The sequence below is a fragment of the Eriocheir sinensis genome, chromosome 18 (genome assembly GCF_024679095.1).
Source record: "Eriocheir sinensis breed Jianghai 21 chromosome 18, ASM2467909v1, whole genome shotgun sequence".
NCBI lineage: Eukaryota > Metazoa > Arthropoda > Malacostraca > Decapoda > Varunidae > Eriocheir > Eriocheir sinensis.
Genome location: NC_066526.1, coordinates 1,243,608 through 1,263,607, shown reverse-complemented (window position 1 = coordinate 1,263,607; position 20,000 = coordinate 1,243,608). Strand labels below are relative to the sequence as shown.

Here is a 20,000-nt window from a genome sequence, read left to right as displayed (position 1 = left end):
GCCTGCCTAACTAAATAACTTACTGACAGAGCGACTGACTAACTGACGAGTTCTTCAAAAAATACATACGTTAGAAAATGAAAAACAAAAATACAAAATAGAAAAAAAAGTTAAAATACTCTTCACGATCAACCTTTCCTAACTAAACAAACAACCAGACACGCAGAGTAAACAACACCACCACCAACAACAACAACAATAATATATAAGCAACGCCTTTTACACCTTATCAACCGAACACGCAAGACCTCCACATAAGAGAAAAAGAAAGAGAGAACATGAATTTTTAAACGACAGAAGGAAGAAACAGGACGAGAACGAGGTGGGAAGGAGGAAGAGGTGAGAAGTGGGCCAAGGACGAGGAGAGAAGTGGAACGAGGACGTGGTGGAAAGTAGGACAAGGACGAGGTGATAGGAGGAAGAAGGACGAAGGGATGTGACAATGACAAGGCGAGGGCAGGAAGAGGAATAAAGAGTACACTAACGGGGGAGATAAAAATAAGATCAAAAGAAACAAAGTAAAAGGAGGACAAGGACGAGATGATAGGAGGAAGAAGGACGTGAAGGGATGTGTGGCAAGGACGAGGGCGAGGCAGGAAGAGGAATAAAGAGTACACTAACGGGGGAGATAAAAATAAGATAAAAGGAAACAAAGTAAAAATAGACAAGGACGAGGTGAGAGGAGAAAAAAACGTGCAGGGAAGTGTGGCAAGGACGAGGAGGGAGGAGGAATAGAGAGGAGTACATTGACGGCGGAGAAAAGAAAGACCAAACAAAAGAATAATAAGAGAGGCAAAGGACGAGAAGGGAAGCGTAACAAGAATGAGGAATAAAGAAGAATATACACTGATGGCGAAGGAGATAAGAAAAGACTAAAGATAACAAGGAGTAATAACGACGATAACGAAGATACCAAGACAAAGCAACACTCACCCAACACACACACACACACACACACACACACACACACACACACACACACACACACACACACACACACTCCCTCCACACATACTTCCTTTCTCATATTCCACACATATTACTTAACATATCTTACACACTTTAATCAACAATCTTCAATCACCACAACCATAACCATCGCAACGCAACCAATCCTCACCCATCATCACCACTAGCAAACCAAACCAAAACACTTCCACCACCACAATGCAGAATCCCAACAGCACTAGGGCGAGCCTAATGAACATTGACAAAGGAAACACAAATGCTAATCCCAAAAACTGTTATAATAAATGGTGGCAGCGGTGGGATACACTCCACATATCTCTAGGCACCAATATCTTACGGGCGTCCACGTGGGCCAGGGGATGGAGGGCAGTAACTTCCCAAGCAAACATTCCTACCGAACACTCCCTCACACTCTCTAACGCTCCCTCACACTTTCTCTTTCCCAGCGTGAGTGCATCTCTATCCACGTGGACCAGGCCGGGGTGCTAGATTGGCTAAGTCCATAACACTCCATAACTCTCCCACACACTCTATACCTCTCTCCCTATTACTCCCTGACACTTACACCCCTTTCCCTGCCTTCCCCCCAGCGTGAATGTATCAGTATCCACGTGGGACAGGCCGGGGGTGCACTAACACTCTTTCTCTCCCTAATAATCCCCTATACTCTCTCTTAACGCCCTTCCTCTTCCCCCCAGCGTGAGTGCATCGGTATCCACGTGGGCCAGGCCGGGGTGCACTAACACTCTTTCTCTCTCTAATAATCCCCTATACTCTCTCTTAACACCCTTCCTCTTCCCCCCAGCGTGAGTGCATCTCTATCCATGTGGGCCAGGCCGGCGTGCAGATCGGCAACGCGTGCTGGGAGCTGTACTGCCTCGAGCACGGCATCACGCCCGACGGGATGATGCCCTCCGACGACACAGTGGGCTACGGCGTCGACTCCTTCAACACCTTCTTCAGCGAGATGGAGAGCGGCCTGCACGTGCCCCGAGCCGTCTTTGTCGACCTGGAGCCCACGGTGATTGGTGAGGCGGACTGACGGACTGGTTTGATACTATTGATGGATTTGCACAGCTTCTTTTGTCCTTTTGTCGTTTGTTGTCCTCGAGGCCACACTGAATGGGGAAACGGACTGAATGGCTGGCTGGTTTGTTTGATTTATTGATGGCTTTGTGTAGTAATTTATTTATCATCGCCTGTCTTGATACTGTAAAGAGGCGGGTAATTTTTTTGTCAGTGTCCGTTTTATTTATCTATCTACCTGTCCGTTACCAGAATATTTAGTTCATTCATGTATTGATATAGTCATTTATTTATAATTTGAAAGCTGGTTCGCCGGTTCATTAGTTTGGCTTTTTGGTTTGTCTTTTTGTATGTTATATTTACCGTTCATATATATTTTTTCTATTACGTACACTTCCATCTCTTTCCTCATTTATACTTAATTATCCTCAACATATCTATATTAGTCCTACGTTTTTATGTATCCTACGTTTGTATATATAGTATGTTTGCCAACTAAGAGAATATTCATATCATTCATGCTTATCACGCTCATCTTCTCCCCCTCCTCCTCCTCCTCCTCCTCCTCCTCCTCCTCCTCCTCCTCCTACTACGACTACGACTACCACTACTACTACTACTACTACTACTACTACTACTACTACTACTACTACTTATCTGCACTATCATCTGTACCATAATAACGATCAACACGGGGCACAATCTCCATGACCACAATAACACCCATCACCAAAACAACAACAACTTGACCCCTCACCACCACCACCACCATCACCACTGACAACAACAACAGACAATGCAAAAAACAATACTCTCTCCTTCTTCATGAAAAATGCAAGGCGGAACCGATCACCACCATCAACACATCCATTAACCAACACACACACACACACACACACACACACACACACACACACACACACACACACACTACTCACCCACTGCACGTCGTCACCCACAAAACTCATCCATACACAAAACACAGTAACAAACACACCCACACACCTTCCCACACCCATTAAGACACCTTTCACCTACACCTCCCTACACCTGCAGTAAGCACACCTGGACGCTAATGAGACAAGAAAATCTGGGGATCTTCATACACTCCCACGCACTGACACTCAAATACCTGTCACAATACGACCTACACACACCTGCCTATAAAGATGACAAACTGACCAGCGGCGACCCCCTTTCTACACACCTGTATACCACACCTACACAAGTCTCTCTCCCACACCATCTACACACCTGTAATCAATCAAATAAGTCACAATAGATAAAAAAAAAAGGGTACAGACATCTCCATACCTGTCTACACAAGTTTTATGCTTCTCCATCCAAGCATATTCATATATTTTACCTTCTTCATCCTATACCTTTCTCTTGGCGAGGTAAGGAAGGACACCCAAAATTGACCTCTTTTCTGGCCTCTCCTTCTGATTTTTTGTTTGGAGCAGTATCTAGCGGTTTTTATTTGTTTGTTTGTTTGTTTGTTTGTTTTTTCCCCTTGAGCTGTCTTTCTTGGTGAAAAAAAAAAAAACACCACACTCATAGGTAATACTTTTTCCACATCCTTACTTGCATGCACCCTATCTCGCCACACCTCTAAACCAATCCACGAACTCACACATACTAAGATACACACCTCACGCCCACCAGTTCCTCGCCACAGCTCTTGACCAACACACACACACACACGAGGAAAAGTCAGACGCCTACACATTAGTCCATATCCTCTTACACATCCCACTTCCTAGCCACACCTCTTAACACACACACACACACACACACACACACACACACACACACACACACACACGAGGAAAAATCAATCACTCAAACCTTAGCCCACTTCCTTCCCAGAACTCAAACCAAAACACACACACACACACACACACACGGAAAAGTCACGCATCAGTTTTTTATTTTTTTTATTGCCCTTTAGTTCTTTCCTTTACCATAAAAAAGATGACCATACCACAACCTACACCTTCCCAGACTCACCATTTGTTTCTCACAACTCGACCAAATCACTTTCCCACGAATTCAGACATAGGATCAAATTCTACTAACCTCCCACAGCCAAGCACACCTTTCCACACTCACTATTTCCCTCCCACGACGCACCTAAATCACTTTCCCGCGAATTCAGACGCGATTAGATCCTCCTAAACTTCCTTCCTACACCCACACCCACACCTTAGTTACATAAAAAAGGTTCATATAGGCAATTTAACTTGTATTTTTAACTCTCTCTCTCTCTCTCTCTCTCTCTCTCTCTCTCTCTCTCTCTCTCTCTCTCTCTCTCTCTCTCTCTCTCTCTCTCTCTCATCTCTATATTTTTTCCTTCATCCCTTAATATCCAATCCTTTGTTTCTTCCTCCTCTTCCTATTCTTCTTCCTTTCTAAATTTAATCCATCCGTCCATTCCGCCGTAACAGATGTATAGTGCATTTTCGTTTCCTTCCCTCGGCTTTCTTTTAAATCTGCGACGTATATTTCCATCTCTTTCCTAACTCATATTAACTCTTCCCTAACGTATTTACTTTAATCCTACGTTTGTATGTGTATTAGAGAGCGTTTAAGCACCCCCCCACCTCCCCGCCTCACCAATTCACAGAGGCGAGGTGAGGACAGGTACCAAATCCGTGTTTCACCTCCTTCATCCTACATCTTTATATAGGGGCGGCAGTGAAGGAAAGACACCCACGCTACCTACAACAGCCACAGCCAATATTTTTCACATCCTAAACTTTGCCCACACACAGACGAGGTGAGGACAGGGACGTACCGCGCGCTGTACCACCCCGGCCAGCTTATCACAGGGAAGGAAGACGCGGCCAACAACTTTGCCCGCGGCCACTACACCATCGGCAAGGAGATGATTGACGTCACCCTCGAGCAGATACGAAGGATGGTCGACAACTCCTCCAGCTTGCAGGTAAGAGAGGGTTGCTTCAGGTGTGTGTGTGTGTGTGTGTGTGTGTGTGTGTGTGTGTGTGTGTGTGTGTTTACAGCAAAGGAGACAGTTCAAGGGCGTAAAGAAAAATATAAAAAAAAAGCCCGCTACTAACTGCTCCTGAATAGAGGCCAAGGGAGTGGCCAAAAAGAGAGGTCAATTTCAGGAGGAGAGGTGTGTGTGTGAGGTGGGGGGGGGGGGGGGGGGGGATTTTTTGGGGTGAATGTGTTATGAAGTAAATGGAAGGTTGAGTGAGACGATAATTTTTTTACCATCTCAATTATTTTAATGAAGGAAGATTAATATTTATAGCAATTTAAAAGTAATAGAATAATACCCTTTTTGTCTATACTATATAAGCGACGTTTTCGACTCCCACAACATGTACTTGCACTACACGAGATAAGTCATGTTCTCAAGTATATTCTCTTTTAAATTAATGGCGGAGAACACTTGTCAAACTATCACTAAAGCCGCACAACTACCCATGGAAACACTAACACAGCCTCAACAAAAGCCTTATCAAATGTGTGTGTGTGTGTGTGTGTGTGTGTGTGTGTGTGTGTGTGTGTGTGTGTGTGTGTGTGTGTGTGTGTGTGTGTGTGTGTGTGTGTGTGTGTGTTTTAAATTAATGGTGGAGAACACTTGTCAAACTATCACTAGACTCACACAACTACCCATGCAAATACTAACACAACTTCTACCAAAGCCTTTTCAAACTATCAATCAGCCCACAAAGCCACAATTATCCTCCCTTTACACTCTTATTACGCCAGACGATAATGCAGTGAGCGTGTTAGTGAAGCAAAGCAGGTGACAATAAAACAATAGGAACTCATAATAAAGCCAGGAGTCCAACCTTTACATCAGCACGCACTGGAGCCTCAAATTTTCCCCTCTTTACACTCTTATAACTCCGTAGATAGTATAGATAGCGTGTTAGTGAGGCATAGCATGTGATAATGAAGAGGCAGAGAGTTTTGATAAAGGTCCCATGGAAACACTAACACAGCCTCAACGAAAGCCTTATCAAATGTGTGTGTGTGTGTGTGAGCCCCCGAAGGGTTTGAGAATACGGTCCCTCGTCTTGCCGCCAACGTCTCTTGTGGTTCCTGCGTCGCCCTTCCCTTCCCTGTCCTTCTGTTATTTCCTCTGCATCCCCTCATGAGAAGCCCTTGTGTTTAGTTACTAACGAGGGGACCAGGGCCACATTCTCTCTCTCTCTCTCTCTCTCTCTCTCTCTCTCTCTCTCTCTCTCTCTCTCTCTCTCTCTCTCTCTCTCTGTTACATGAAAAGCACTTGGATTCGAGTGTAATTCGTATTTCTAGGTAATTCTCTCTCTCTCTCTCTCTCTCTCTCTCTCTCTCTCTCTCTCTCTCTCTCTCTCTCTCTCTCTCTCTCTCTCTCTCGACCTTAGTTACATAAAAAAAGGTTCATTAAGGCAATTTGACATGCATATTCTCTCTCTCTCTCTCTCTCTCTCTCTCTCTCTCTCTCTCTCTCTCTCTCTCTCTCTCTCTCTCTCTCTCTCTCATCTCTATATTTTTTCCTTCATCCCTTAATTTCCTATCCTTTTTTCTTCCTTCTCTTCCTATTCTTCTTCCTTTCTACATTTAATCCATCTAACCTCTCTCTCTCTCTCTCTCTCTCTCTCTCTCTCTCCCGAAGGGCTTCCTGGTGTTCCACTCGTTCGGGGGCGGCACAGGGTCTGGCTTCACGTCTCTCCTCATGGAACACCTGACCGTCGAATTTGGCAAGAAGACCAAATTGGAGTTCGCTATCTATCCGGCGCCCCAGGTACGTTGTTGTGTTGTTGTTTCTCTGTCTCTCTGTGTGTCTCTCTCTCCCTCTCTCTCCCTGATGAGCGAAGGGGTAAGAGATAGGGGACGTAGATGACCCTAATGTCTTGGTTTTCATAAGATGGCACAGTTCTTTACTCCACTTTTTACTCCTCTCCCAGCACCACCCTATGTTCATTCCACCTCCCACCCCTCTCATAGCACCCCCCTATTCCAAATCCACCTCCCACCTCACTCATAGCACTCCCCTATTCCAAATCCACCTCCCATCCCATTCCCAGCACTTCCCTATTCCAACTACTCCTATTCCACCTCACCCCTTTCCCATCACTTTCCTATTCCACTTATTTCAATTTCACCACCATCCCTCTCACAGCAGTCCACTATTCCACATATCAACCTTTCTCCGGACCTTCCCTATTCCACCTTCCCCTTCTTCGCCCCTTCACTATTCCACCTTCCCCTTCTCCACGCCTTCCCTATTCCACCTTTCCCTTCTTCGCCCCTTCTCCACACCTTCCCTATTCCACCTCCCCTCCTTCACCCCTTCTTCAGGACTCCCATATTCCACCCATCAAGTCTTCCAACCCTCGCCCCTCCCTAAGGACTTCCCATTTCCACACTTCAAACCTTCTCCAGCACCCTCTTATCCCTACTCCCACTCCATCCTTACCCAATACTCCGTCCCTCCCGTAAAACTCCACCTCCTCCCCTCTCCACCCCACGAACACTCCCCTACTCCACCTACTCCCTCTCCCCCTTCCTCAGGTGTCCACGGCCATGGTTGAGCCGTACAACTCGGTGCTGACGACCCACACCTCGATGGAGCAGAGCGACGTGGCCTTCATGGTGGACAATGAGGCGATCTTCGACCTGTGCCACAAGAGCCTCGGGGTGATGCGGCCCACCTACCACAACCTCAACAGACTCATCAGCCAGATCGTCTCCTCCATCACGGCCTCGCTCAGGTGGGTGGGTGGGGGGGGGTGCCAGGGGTGAATGTGTGGGGGGGAGGTGCCTGGGGTGTATGGGGTTAGCTTTTTTGTTTTGAGTGTGTGGAGGGGAGGGATCATATGTGTGGGTGTGGGTACAGGTGTGTGTGTGTGTGTGTGTGTGTGTGTGTGTGTGTGTGTGTGTTTATATAGGAATACGACATTTAAATATGCATGAAATAAGAAGTAACCTTACCCAGGAATGACAATGAATCTCTCTCTCTCTCTCTCTCTCTCTCTCTCTCTTCCTCTCTCACCCACACCACTCCATAACAATAGGTTCGAGGGCGCCCTGAACGTGGACTTGGCAGAGTTTCAGACCAACCTCGTCCCCTACCCGCGGATCCACTTCCCCATGGCTAACTACGCCCCCGTGCACGCCGCCGAGAAGGTCAACCACATGCAGGTGAGTGACGATTACCAGGACGACTGATAACACACCTTGACACAGAGAGATACACACGAATAAGCTCAAGTGAGAAATGCTAAAGTGGTATAATGTTCATAGCGAGGAACTTCGAGTGCAAGACGCCAGATGTAATGTTATCTTTGTGTAATTCAATGGTAAGGCTTCAACTCGAATATGCTGTACAGTTCTAATCAAGCGAGGCGTGGTATAGCACAGACATTGGTAGAACAGATTTCCTTCAGAGGTAGTAAGAGCAAATACCAACAACTCATTTAAAAATCGAATCGACCGTTACTTTGTTGCGTCAGGAGTAAACCGCATACGAAGCGCATTAATCTGTTCTGCAGGCACGAAGCGATTGTCGAGCAGATTAAATCACCAGAGCGGGCAACCTCGTAATAAAAATCGTAATGAGCAACTCAGTTTTCTATTGCCTGCATTTCCATGTTTCCATGTTTCCTCCCCAGATCTCCACGGCCGAGCTGACCAACGAGTGCTTCTCCCCGAACATGCAAATGGTGAAGTGTAACCCGCGCAACGGCAAGTACATGGCCGTGACGCTGCTCTTCCGCGGCGACGTGGTGCCCAAGGACGTGAACTCGGCCATCCAGAACATCAAGAACACCAAGAGCATCGAGTTCGTGGACTGGTGCCCCACGGGGTTCAAGGTTGGGCAAGAGTCTTTCAAGGAAGGGAGAGTTTGATGTTGTTTCGGGTTAAATTTTATAAAGACTCATACTTCTTTTTTTGCAACTTGTTTAAGATCTCGATAAGAAATGGCGAAGGCTGTAGCGTCTCGGAAGCTATCTAAGTCTCATTCTCTGTCTGCATTAACGTTAAGTATATGACTAACGCAGGTTTCATAGAGGAAAAATGTTTATACCATCGTTTAAGATCCTCCACACCGTCAATCCTCTCCAGTATAATCCCTTCTCCCTCCCACCTCACCACCCCGCCCCCTCCCGCAGGTGGGCATCAACTACATGCCGCCCACCATGGTGCCCGGAGGGGACCTGGCCACGGTGCCGCGCTCCCTGTGCATGCTGTCCAACACCACGGCCATCGCGGAGGCCTGGGCGCGCCTCGACCACAAGTTTGACCTCCTCTACAACAAGCGAGCCTTCGTCCACTGGTGCGTAGCGAGCTGTGACCGGTGTAACAAGGCCATTAACGTTGTCTTCTCCTATAACGTATTGCTTGCTATTCCTATAAACTACTGACTTCTATTCCTATAACCTATTGTCTACTATGACTATTTCTAGAGAATTATCGTTTCTTGCCCGTCCATTTGTGATAAGAAGGCCTTAAAGTCAGCCAGCCAGCCAGCTAGTCAGCCGCCCAGTCATTAAAAAAACTTGGAACTCGTTTCTTAAACTCCGCGTTAAATCCTGTCTTAATACCCTGCCGCCGCTTACTTAAGAGACTCAAGACTTTTACGAGTATTATTTAAACATCTAAAACTATTTCACGTACTTTTAGGAAGCAATATCTAGGGTTGTGGTTTCTAGATAGCTACCTGTTTGTTTATGAACGCAATTTATCAAACACCTGTTATTATTTTTCCAGGTAAGGACAAATGTGACTAATGTATAAATGTCCATATGGTGTGTGTGTGTGTGTGTGTGTGTGTGTGTGTGTGTGTGTGTGTGTGCGCGCTCACTGTGCCCCTCCTCCCCCCCTAGGTACGTGAGTGAGGGGATGGAGGAGGGGGAGTTCAGCGAGGCGAGGGAGGACCTGGCGGCGCTGGAGAAGGACTACGAGGAGATCGCCGAGGACCCCGAGGAGTACGAGGACGAGTACGACGACTACTGAGGAAGAGGAGGATGAAAAGGAAACGACCGAGGAGGAGGAAGACGAGAGCACGGAGATTAACGAGAAAATGATGACGACTAGAAAGGGAGGGAGGAGGAGGAGGAGGAGTTTTACTAAGAAAGAGTGAGAACGAAGAAGACGACTACTGAACAAGAGGAAGACTGAAAGGATAACGAACGAGGAGGAGGAAAGACAAGAACACGGAGATTAATGAGGAGAAAGATGAAGATGACTAGAGAGAGGGAGGAGGAGGAGGGGGAGGAGGAGGAGAAAAAACGAAGAGGAACAAGAACAATAACACGAAGAAAAGAAGAAGAGGAAGAGGAGAGGAGGAGGAGGGCTGCTAAGGAAGAATTAGGATGATGAGGATGACAAAAAAATGATGATGATGATGAGGAGGAGGAGGAGGAAGAGGAGGAGGAAGAGGGCAACTACTGTCAGTGATGAGAACAACGATATGAGAAAAAAGAAAACAACTTAGAGGACAACTTATCCGAATATGGAGGAAAGAGGAAGACTTGGACTCCTTATGACAAAGAGGACGATATAGAAGCCTCATGAAGAAACTGAAATACAAACACAAAGACATTTAACAAGAGCCTCAGCTTCCCCTTAAAACCCTCCTTGCAAACAACAGTAAAGAAAACCGATGCCTTGATATGGGACACTACGCTAGATACGCCATACGTGCCTCTTATTAACTGTTCACTATACTATTTTTGCTTTTCGTTTTTATGTCGTTTGTCAAATCAGAATGAGCGAGAATGAGCCACAGGGGATCGAAGGGGTGACTGAAGACCTATACCGCGGGCTGTCCATCTACCCAACCTCCCCATCGCCTTCACATTTGCTATTTTTTGTTTCCTGTTCTTCGTCGTTTGTCGAATCAGAATGAGCGAGAATGAGTCCATCTACCCAACCTCCTCATTGCCTTCACATTTGCTATTTTTTGTTTCCTGTTCTTCGTCGTTTGTCGAATCAGAATGAGCGAGAATGAACCACAGGGAATCGAAGGGTTGACTGAAAACCTATACCACGGGCTGTCCACCTGCTCAACCTCCCCACCCTCTTACTCTTCCCCTATTCACCAGATATTTTGTGACTGAAGACCTATACCACGGGCTGTCCACCTGCTCAACCTCCCCATCCTCTTACTCTTCCCTCATTCACCAGCTATTTTCTTTCTCTTTTTAGTTTCTTGGTCATTTGTGGAATCAGAATGAGCGAGAATGAGCCACAGGGAGAGGAAAGGGTGACTGAAAACCTATACCACGGGCTGTCCACCTGCTCAACCTCCCCATCCTCTTACTCTTCCCTATTCACCAGATATTTTCTTTTTCTTTTAGTTTCTTCGTCGTTTGTCGAATCAGAATGAGCGAGAATGAACCACAGGGGGAGGAAGGGGTGACTGAAGAGCTAAACCACGGGTTGTCCACTTCCCCAACCTCCCCATCGCCTTTCTCTCTTCCCCACCTTTCACCCGTCACCCATTCCTCACCGCCATCCGACTCTTCCTCACCTCCTCCCCTTTCCTCAACCTCTCCACCTCAACCCACTAACACGAGTCCACCAGATCCTCCATCAACCCTCCCTTCTTCCACCTCCTCCTCTACCTCCCCACCGCAACCCAGTAACACTAGTCCACCTAAACCAGAACCTCAACCAACCCAACCGTCCTCCTCCTCCTCCTCCTTCTCCTTCCTAGCTTCTGAAACAATGATGGACGTCCCTTTAGCGGAGGCCGTGGTGGAAGAGCTTAGTGGGGTGGTGGAACGCCTTACTCTCAGCCCCAAGGAGAAACGGACCTTGGAGGAGCGACTCGGGGTTACGGGCGAGGCGCTGCAGGAGGCCTTGGTCTTTGTGGCAACCCGGAGCAGGCACTTGGACCAGCTGGAGGAGGATCTTGAGACGAAGGAGCTGATGCTTGAGATGCGCGAGCTAGTGGTGGCGGCGGAGGTGGAGCGGCAGACGAGGCGGCTTGAGGACTTGAGTGAAGGACTTGTGGCGAAGATGAACGCCCTGCAGGACCTCCATGATGCCCTGACGCCTGCCCTCGCCCAACGGTATGAGGACACTGTATCGGCGCTGAAGGATGTGGCCGAAGGAGAGGAAGAGGCACGTTACCTCTCTGACCCCTTGGACCGTCGGGAGGGCACAAAGACCCCCTCTGAGGCATGGCCGGAGCCTCGCCCAGTCCAAGGGGAGAAAGGCCACGGTGCACATTTCAGGGTCGGGAAGGAGGAGGTGTTTGTGCATGCGAAGTCCGGGGAGGTGTGGGTTCGAATCCGCCCCTGTGACCTCGCGGAACCTAGTGACCTGACCCCGGTAAATGATGATGCTGATAATGATGGTGGTGACAGTGACGTCTTGCCCTTGATTGAAGACACCTGTGACCTTGAATGACATGTTTTTCTTTTACAGGTGTTTTGTGACCCGATTTTCACCTGTCACTTGTACGTACGCCATGCACCTGTTTGTGTGATTTCGTATTTTCACGCTTTGCCATTCACACTCGCACTCATCTTTGACTCATAAAACCACGTCCTTCCTTTAAGAGCCGATTTTACAGTCCAACACAGTGGCTTTGTAATCGCTCGTATACCAAACTCTTCAGTCTTCTACACTCCACAACGACAAGGTTTTCAGCGCAACACCAGATACACAAGATATTTCCCGTATGGTTTCCTCAAATTTCTAAACTTCAATATGTACACAATACACTACACGAGGAATTTTCTGAGGAATTTTCGAAGCCTTTGGTATTGGTTTGGAGGCTCAGGCTAAGTACTAACCCATCATGGCGAACTGTGAAAGGGACCTAAGTATATTTCACCCTCGTATAGAGCCATTTCTCCGTGTATATTTATAGTATTTTCTTAAAGGTTTATAGTATTACCTTCACCTTTTATAGCCAACATTTATAAATATGACCAATTCTTCAGTTTCATAAATCTAAGCGTCTTCTAAGTCTATAGAATTAGTGCCTCCCATATAAATAGTTCCCCCTTCAACCATATATATTACAGTCATAATAAGCATCGGAAACCTTTAAGAGAGATGCAACAGAACATAAGGAGTCTGCACGAAGCCGTTTGGTCTATACAAGGCAGCTCCCGTGAACCTAATCCCACTTAGCAACACTACCCATGAATTTATATATTTTTTGTCTATCATAATGGCACTCACAACATGACTGCCTAGAATGAACGAACAATAGAGAGCGTACGCCTTTCCTTACGTATGAATGGTACATGTTTTCGTTCAGCGTTGCATATTGTTACGTGCTTGAGGGATGGAGTTAAGGGGTAACTGTACACTTCTCTTTCATCACAGCCCTTTCCTCTAAATTTTATAACACCTACATTAAACCGTCCCTTCATACTCGCTTCCTCCCATTCATTCAGTCCGTTTCCCCCTCTTGCAACGTAAAGTCAGAAGCGTCTAAGAATGCTAACCTATACTTCTCTTCAATTACAGCCCCTTCCTTAAACTTATATTACACCCATACTAAACCTTCCTTTCATACATTCGCTCCCTCCCTTTCATACAACCCGTTTCTCCCGCTGGTAACGTAAAGTAAACCCAACTGCTTCCATTGAACAAGAAAGCCTTCCTATCTGTTTGCTGTTCTTCTCTTTCATTAGTTATTCGATTCCTCCGAGGTAAATTACACATACAATACCTCCCCTTAACATATTTCCTCCCTTCCACTTCTATTGCCAATCCAAAGAACACGAAACCTTCCCATTCATTTTGTTATAATTCTCTTTCATTGATTAATCGATTCCTCCGAGGTAAATTACACATACAATACTTACCCTTTATATATTTGCTCCCTCCAACTTCTGCTGCCAATCCAAAGAACGCGAAACCTTTCCCAGCCAGTTTGTTTTAATTCTCTTTCATTAGTTGATCGATTCCTCTGAAGTAAATTACACATACAATACTTTCCCTTCACATATTCGCTCCCTTCGACTTCCATTGTCCATCTGTCCAATGCTAACATATTATCAAGTTTGCTGTTTCTATTCCTCCACTCAAAACTTCAATACGTCTAGAGCCTTCCTTGCATTCTCATTCCTTTAGTCTTTTCACATTTTCAATCTGGATTCAGTTTCTGTTATTGTCAGTCAATCAAGCATATCCATATTACCAAATTTGCTACGGGGAGTGGAGGGAGACGAGGAGAGAGGAGAGGAGAGGAAAGGGATAGGAGAGAAGGAAGGGATAGGGAAAGAAGGAGAGAGGCCAGTATCCCTTCAGTTTCTTCAATTTCAGTCGATCAAAAGCATCCACATTATCAAATTTGCTAAGATATGGGAGAGGAGAAGAGAGGAGAGGAGAGGGATAGGAGAGGAGGGAAGGAAGGGGAGGAGTCGGGAAAGGATGAGAGAGGAATGGAAAGGGATAGGAGAGGAAGGAAGGGGAGAGGTCTGTATCCCTCCACTTATATAGTTTAAAAGCAGAGTGAGTGCCTCCCCAATCCACCTACTCGTTCCCGTTCATAGCCGGCTTTCTCTCCCTCTCATAACCTCGCCCTAACCGTATCCATTTAACGAGGAACCCTCAGCATCACCCTCGTCCTCATCCGCGCACTGATAGACTCGCTAAGGGCACGAAAGAATGACTGAAATGCGCACGGAAGGTTAAGCGTGTAGTTTGAATCCTTCACTGTAATCTTTCTCCGTTGTTTAATTTCAATGTTTGTGTGTTTGGGAATAATGATCGGAAGGTTAAGCGTGTAGTTTGAATCCTTCACTGTAATCTTTCTCCGTTGTTTAATTTCAGTGTTTGTGTTTGGGAATAATGGAAATGTATGAATGAAAGGCGGATAATAAAGGGAAAGAAAGCTCTGATGTGATTTTAGTGTTTCTTGATCGGAAGGTTAAGCGTGTAGTTTGGATCCTTCACTGCAATCTTTCTCCGTTATTTAATTTCAAGGTTTGTGTGTTTGGGAATAATGGAAATATATGAATGTAAGGCGGATAATAAAGGGAAAGAAAACTCTAATGTGGTTTTAGTGTTTCTTGATCCTGGTAAGTATAATAACAGGAGTAATGAGATATGCAAGAAATAAAATAATGGTAATAAATGAAAGTAAGAAGGAAAATAAAGATAAAAAAAGAGCAATGATGTTGTCTTACTAATATTTACTGATGTTTGTAAATGAATAAGAATAATGAGGATAAGAAATATGATAAGGAAACTGCAACTAAACATTATGAAAAGCAAAAAAGTAAGAGAAAAGCAACACACACACACACACACACACACTGTTCCCAGATCGTGTAATTCCTTTAGTTTATCTTCCTCCATAACTCCCTCTTTTCGCCCTCTCCTACCTCCACTTCTTCCTTCTCCTCCTCCTCTCTTCACCCTCTTCTTCCTCGCTTTCTTCTTCTTCCTCCTCTATTGGGAAGCATTATTATAGCAACGAGGGGAAGACTTGCCTCCTCCTCTTCTTCGTCCTTTCTCTTTCTCTCCTCTTCCTCCTCCTCTTCCTCCTCCACACATGCATCTCAGGTGGGGGGTCACTCACACTCTTCTGGACAGAGGAGGCAGGCAGGCCTCTCTGTCTCTCTTCCTCCTCCCTCATATAGTCTTCTTCTTCTTAAATTCCGCCGCAATGTTGCTCTTCTCTCTATTCTCTATGATCTTTTCGATATTTTTGCTGCACTGCTTTACTGCTGCCTGCTCTCCCCTCCCCTCCTGCTCGCTGGCCCATTTCCACTGCTGCTCCTATACTGTCCAAACTCCTTATGTAGATATGCACCAGCATCTTCACTATTCACGCTCATTCCTCTCACTCCTCTTCACAATCTTGTCTGGACTCTTTCCTCTCCTCTTATTTCCTCCTGCCTCATTGGAGAGTATCAGGACACCCTCTCCTCCCTCCTCCTCCTATCTTTTGCCCACCTCTTTTCTTTTCTTTTGGATTCTTTTTTAGATTTTTTTTGTTTTTTTCTTTTTTTTTTTTTGTTTTTTTTGTTTTTTTAAAAAAAAAAAAAAAATTTACTTGTATGTTCGGTTATTCATTCATTCATTCATTCTTCTCCTATTCCTCCAACTAAGCCTCTCCTCCTCCTCCTCCAACTATTTCTTTATTCGTTTCTTCATTTTCTTCTCCTCTTCCTCCTCCAACTAGCTCTCTGTTCCTCCTCCTCCTCCTCCTCCTCTTCCCCTCTGCGGCTGTAAGTCATCCGTAATCGTTCATTTAGTTCAGTTTCCCCTTCGGTCCAAAATTTCATAAACGGCAAAAGCAAGAAAAAACACAATAGAAAACGAGACCGAGCCGATTGTTGCTGTTGTTTTCCCTTCTTTTAATTCATGTCCCGTTTTGTGTAACAGTTTTTTTCCCGTTTTCTTCTTACCTCGAGTATTTATATTATAGTTTTTTTTCTTTTCTTTTTTTGAGTTCTTCCTTCTTTCATGTTTCCCTTGTTGCTCTTAATCCTTGCTCGTATCCTCCTCTTTCTTCCCTCCTCCTCCTCCTCCTCCTCCTCCTCCTCCTCCTGTAATAGTACATTCCCCTCTCTCCTTAATGGCCTCCTCCCTTCCCATTCTCTCCCCTCTCCTCTCCCTTTATCTCTCCCTTTTCTTCACTAATACTTTCTTTCCCCTCTCCTTTAATCCCCCTCTTCCTCACTAATCCCAGCTCTCTCTCTCTCTCTCTCTCTCTCTCTCTCTCTCTCTCTCTCTCTCTCTCTCTCTCTCTCTCTGGTATCCCCTGTTTCTTCCTTTATTATTTTTAAGCATGTTATTCATTCTCTTTACCTCCCCCCCCCCTTCTCTCTCTCTCTCTCTCTCTCTCTCTCTCTCTCTCTCTCTCTCTCTCTCTCTCTCTGCTAATTGCCGACGATCAGACTTGCTTCTTTAATCTCAAACAATTCTTTTGTCCCTTTAATTCCAATCCACCCCAAGAAACCTGATTGCGACCGCGAGTGGAGGAGGAAGAAGTGGATGAAGAGCGAGGGGGGGAGGAGGAGGAGGAGGAGGAGGAGGAGGAGGAGATAGGGGAAAGAAAGAAGAGGTGGCGAGATGGTCTGTTGATGAGGAATAGAAAGAAATGGAAGGAGGAAGAAGTGGATGAAGAAGAAGAGGAAGAGGAAGAGGAGAAGGAGGAGGAAGAGGAAGAGGAAGAGGAGGAGGAGGAGGAGGAGGTAGGGGAAAGAAAGAAGAGGTGGCGAGATGGTCTGTTGATGAGGAATAGAAAGAAGAGAAGGAAAGTAGAAAGGAAAGAAGGAAATAGGAAGGGAAGATAATGGGGAAAAAGGAGGAATAAAGTCTTGTGCATAGAGCAGAGGGGAAGGAGGTAAGGAAAAGTAAGAGAAGAGAACGAGGAGGAGGAAGAGAGAAGAAAGGTGAGGAAGAGAATAAGAGAAGGAAGAGGGGAAAGCAAAATTGAAAAAGGATGAAGAATGGAAAAAAGATAGAAAGGAATAGGGAGAAAGGGAGAAGAAGAGGGAGGAGGGCAAGAGAAAAGATAAGGTAAAGAGGAGGAGGAGGAGGAAAAAGTAGATAAATTGTGAGAGATAATGATGAGAAAATAGGTAAGATTGCTCAAAATGGGTAAGGAAGGGAGGTAGATGAGGGTAGGGAGAAGGGAGATAAGAGGATAGGGAGTGTAAGGAAAAGGAGATGATTGAGAGAAGGAGGAGGAGGAGGAGGAAGGTAAGTAGTGAATAATATGAGTAAGTAGAGAGGAGGAAGAGGAAGAAGGGAGGAAGGAGGGAGAAAAAAAAAAAAAAAAGGCATGGAGAGAATGTGAATAAAGGAAGATTATGGATAAATGGTGCATAGAGGAGGAGGAGGAGGAGGAGGAGAAGGAGGAGGGGGAGGAGGAGGAGAGGAGGAGAGGAGGAGGAGGAAGTGTAAAAGATAAAAAAAGGGAGAGAAATGGTGAAGTGAAAGATGAGGGGAGAGGATAAAGGGAGAGATGACAAGGGAAGATTAGGGTGATGAAAGGGAGGTGAAAGGAAGGGGAAGAAAAAAAGAAAAAAAGAAAAGAAAATGGAAAACTAAAAAATATATATAAAAACAAAAAGAAAAAGAACACAGCTAAAAAAAAGATTCAAAGCGATTTTATTATTACTTTTTTCTTATGAGAGAGAGAGAGAGAGAGAGAGAGAGAGAGAGAGAGAGAGAGAGAGAGAGAGAGAGAGAGAGAGAGAGAGAGAGAGAGAGAGAGAGAGAGAGATTCCTTTACTTCAATCCCATTATCTATCTATTATCCATCTTCTTTTTTCTCTTCTTTCTTATTCTCTTCCTTACCTCTCTCCTCTTTTTTTTTTTTACCTCCTTCCCCTCTTCCCTTTGCACAAGTCAATATTCTTTTTCTTTCTCCTTTATTTTCCCTTCCTATTTTCTTTCTCCTTTCTTCCTACTTTCTTAAATTTTCATGTCACACTTTTTTCCAGTTTTCTTTCCCTCTTTCTCTTTTCTACCTCCTTTTCTAAATTTTCCTCACTCTTTTATTATCTGGTTCTCCTTTCTCGTCTTACTCTTTCCTATCCTTTATCTTCTTTTCCATTTTTTTATTTTTCCAGTTTCTTTTTTTCGTTTTTTTTCCAGTTTCTTTTTTTTATTTTTTCCAGTTTCTATTTCCCAGTTTCTTTTTTTCAATTTATTTTTTCCAGTTTCTATTTTCCAGATTCTTTTTTTCCCGTTTCTCTTTTTCCCAGTTCTCCTCCTTTCTCGCCTCTCTCTTTCCTTTCCTTTACCTCCTTTTCCAGTTTTCTTTCCTTCTTTCTTTTCTACCTCCTTTTCTAAATTTTCCTGATACTCTTTTTTTCCAGTTCTCCTCCTTTATCGTTTCTCTCTCTTTCCTTTCCTCTATCTCCTATTCCAGTTTTCTTTCCTTCTTTCTCTTTTCTACCTCCTTGTCTAAATTTTCCTCATTCTCTTTTTTTGCCAGTACTCCTCCTTTCTCGTCTCTCTATCTCTTTCCTTTCCTCTATCTCCTTTTCCTCTCTCCTAAGATGTATTAATGCACTGTTTCTTCTTCCTGTGTTCGCTGTAGCGTGTTCAAGTTTTATTTTTGAGTTGCGTTGCGTGAAAAAAAATGAAAAAAGAATGACATAATACTATTTGTTAAGGTTGACAGATTCATTTAAATTGAGTAAAAATATTCTGCGGTTCTTTTTCCATTTGATTAACTTTTCCTATACATGTGCCCCTATTTCTCACTCACTCACTCTATCTATCTATCTATCTATCTATCTACGCATTGATTATTCTGCCTATTCCTTGGCTTTTTCTATTTCCATCTATGTATCTATCAAGGCAGCTCCTGTGAACCTAACCCCACCTAACATCACTATCCATGACCTTATCTAATATTTTTTTATGTGTATCGTATTGGCGCTCACAACATGACTGCCAAGCCTGTTCACTCATCCACCACTCCATCCACCAATGCTTGCCCATGTCCTTGTTGAATCCAGTTGAAACCCATTACTACGTGTCCTACCCGGTTCTCTTACCATCAGAACCTTATCAATATCCCTCTTATTAAACATATAAGTATACAAAATAAATGAGGGTAATACCACTAGACCGAGACAAAAGGACAAACTCAAGCCTCTCTTAAATGATCAAAACCCACACCCACACACACCAGACGATTCCAAACATGCATAAGGCGAAATATATAAGGGTAGCAATGATAGACGGACACAAAAGGACTAACCCAAGCCTCTCTTAAATGATCAAAACCCACACCCACACACACAGTCGAATCCAAACCCTTCCAAAATCTCTCTCTCGTTTTTATGAAGAGAATTTAAAGAGATTCCAGAACGTAGAGACGCAGGAACGCCAGTCTCTCCCTCATTATCTCCGCGGCGGTAGAGAAAGAGAGAGAGGAAAAAAGACAGAGAAAGAGAGAGAGAGAGGGACGGAGGGAGAGGGAGAGGGAGGCAGGGAGGAGGAGGAGAGGAGGTCAAAGAAATCGTGAATCCTTTGATGAGGCGAAATAGAAGGATGCTAGTCGCCGGAGGAGGAAGACAAGGGTTTCAGATACCACAAGA

General features: G+C 44.9%; 2 protein-coding genes and 1 long non-coding RNA gene across 3 annotated transcripts in view; 2 read left to right on the top strand and 1 right to left on the bottom strand.

Moving 5' to 3' along the window:
• LOC127000214 (tubulin alpha chain-like) overlaps positions 1-10,857 on the top strand; it is an 18,018-nt gene extending 7,161 nt beyond the window's left edge. Inside the window, exons 2-9 of the mRNA XM_050863630.1 lie at positions 1,775-1,997; positions 4,770-4,942; positions 6,629-6,757; positions 7,528-7,727; positions 8,031-8,157; positions 8,628-8,828; positions 9,129-9,292; positions 9,843-10,857. Of these exons, the coding sequence (XP_050719587.1) occupies positions 1,775-1,997; positions 4,770-4,942; positions 6,629-6,757; positions 7,528-7,727; positions 8,031-8,157; positions 8,628-8,828; positions 9,129-9,292; positions 9,843-9,972 (1,347 nt within the window). The 3' untranslated portion in view covers positions 9,973-10,857. The remainder of the gene's footprint in view (positions 1-1,774; positions 1,998-4,769; positions 4,943-6,628; positions 6,758-7,527; positions 7,728-8,030; positions 8,158-8,627; positions 8,829-9,128; positions 9,293-9,842) is intronic.
• The window catches only part of LOC127000216 (uncharacterized), a 76,779-nt gene that overhangs the window by 4,658 nt on the left and 52,121 nt on the right, over positions 1-20,000 (bottom strand). The window lies entirely within an intron of this gene.
• LOC127000215 (swi5-dependent recombination DNA repair protein 1 homolog) lies at positions 11,153-15,005 on the top strand. Its single transcript, XM_050863631.1, has 2 exons — positions 11,153-14,674; positions 14,914-15,005. Exon 1 carries the CDS (start codon positions 11,344-11,346, stop codon positions 12,373-12,375), a length of 1,032 nt encoding a protein of 343 aa, XP_050719588.1. The 5' UTR covers positions 11,153-11,343; the 3' UTR covers positions 12,376-14,674; positions 14,914-15,005.

What these genes read in the sequence shown, in the direction of transcription:
- LOC127000215 (XM_050863631.1), top strand. Translation starts at nt 11,344, where the DNA reads ATGAGCGAGAATGAACCACAGGGGGAGGAAGGGGTGACTGAAGAGCTA.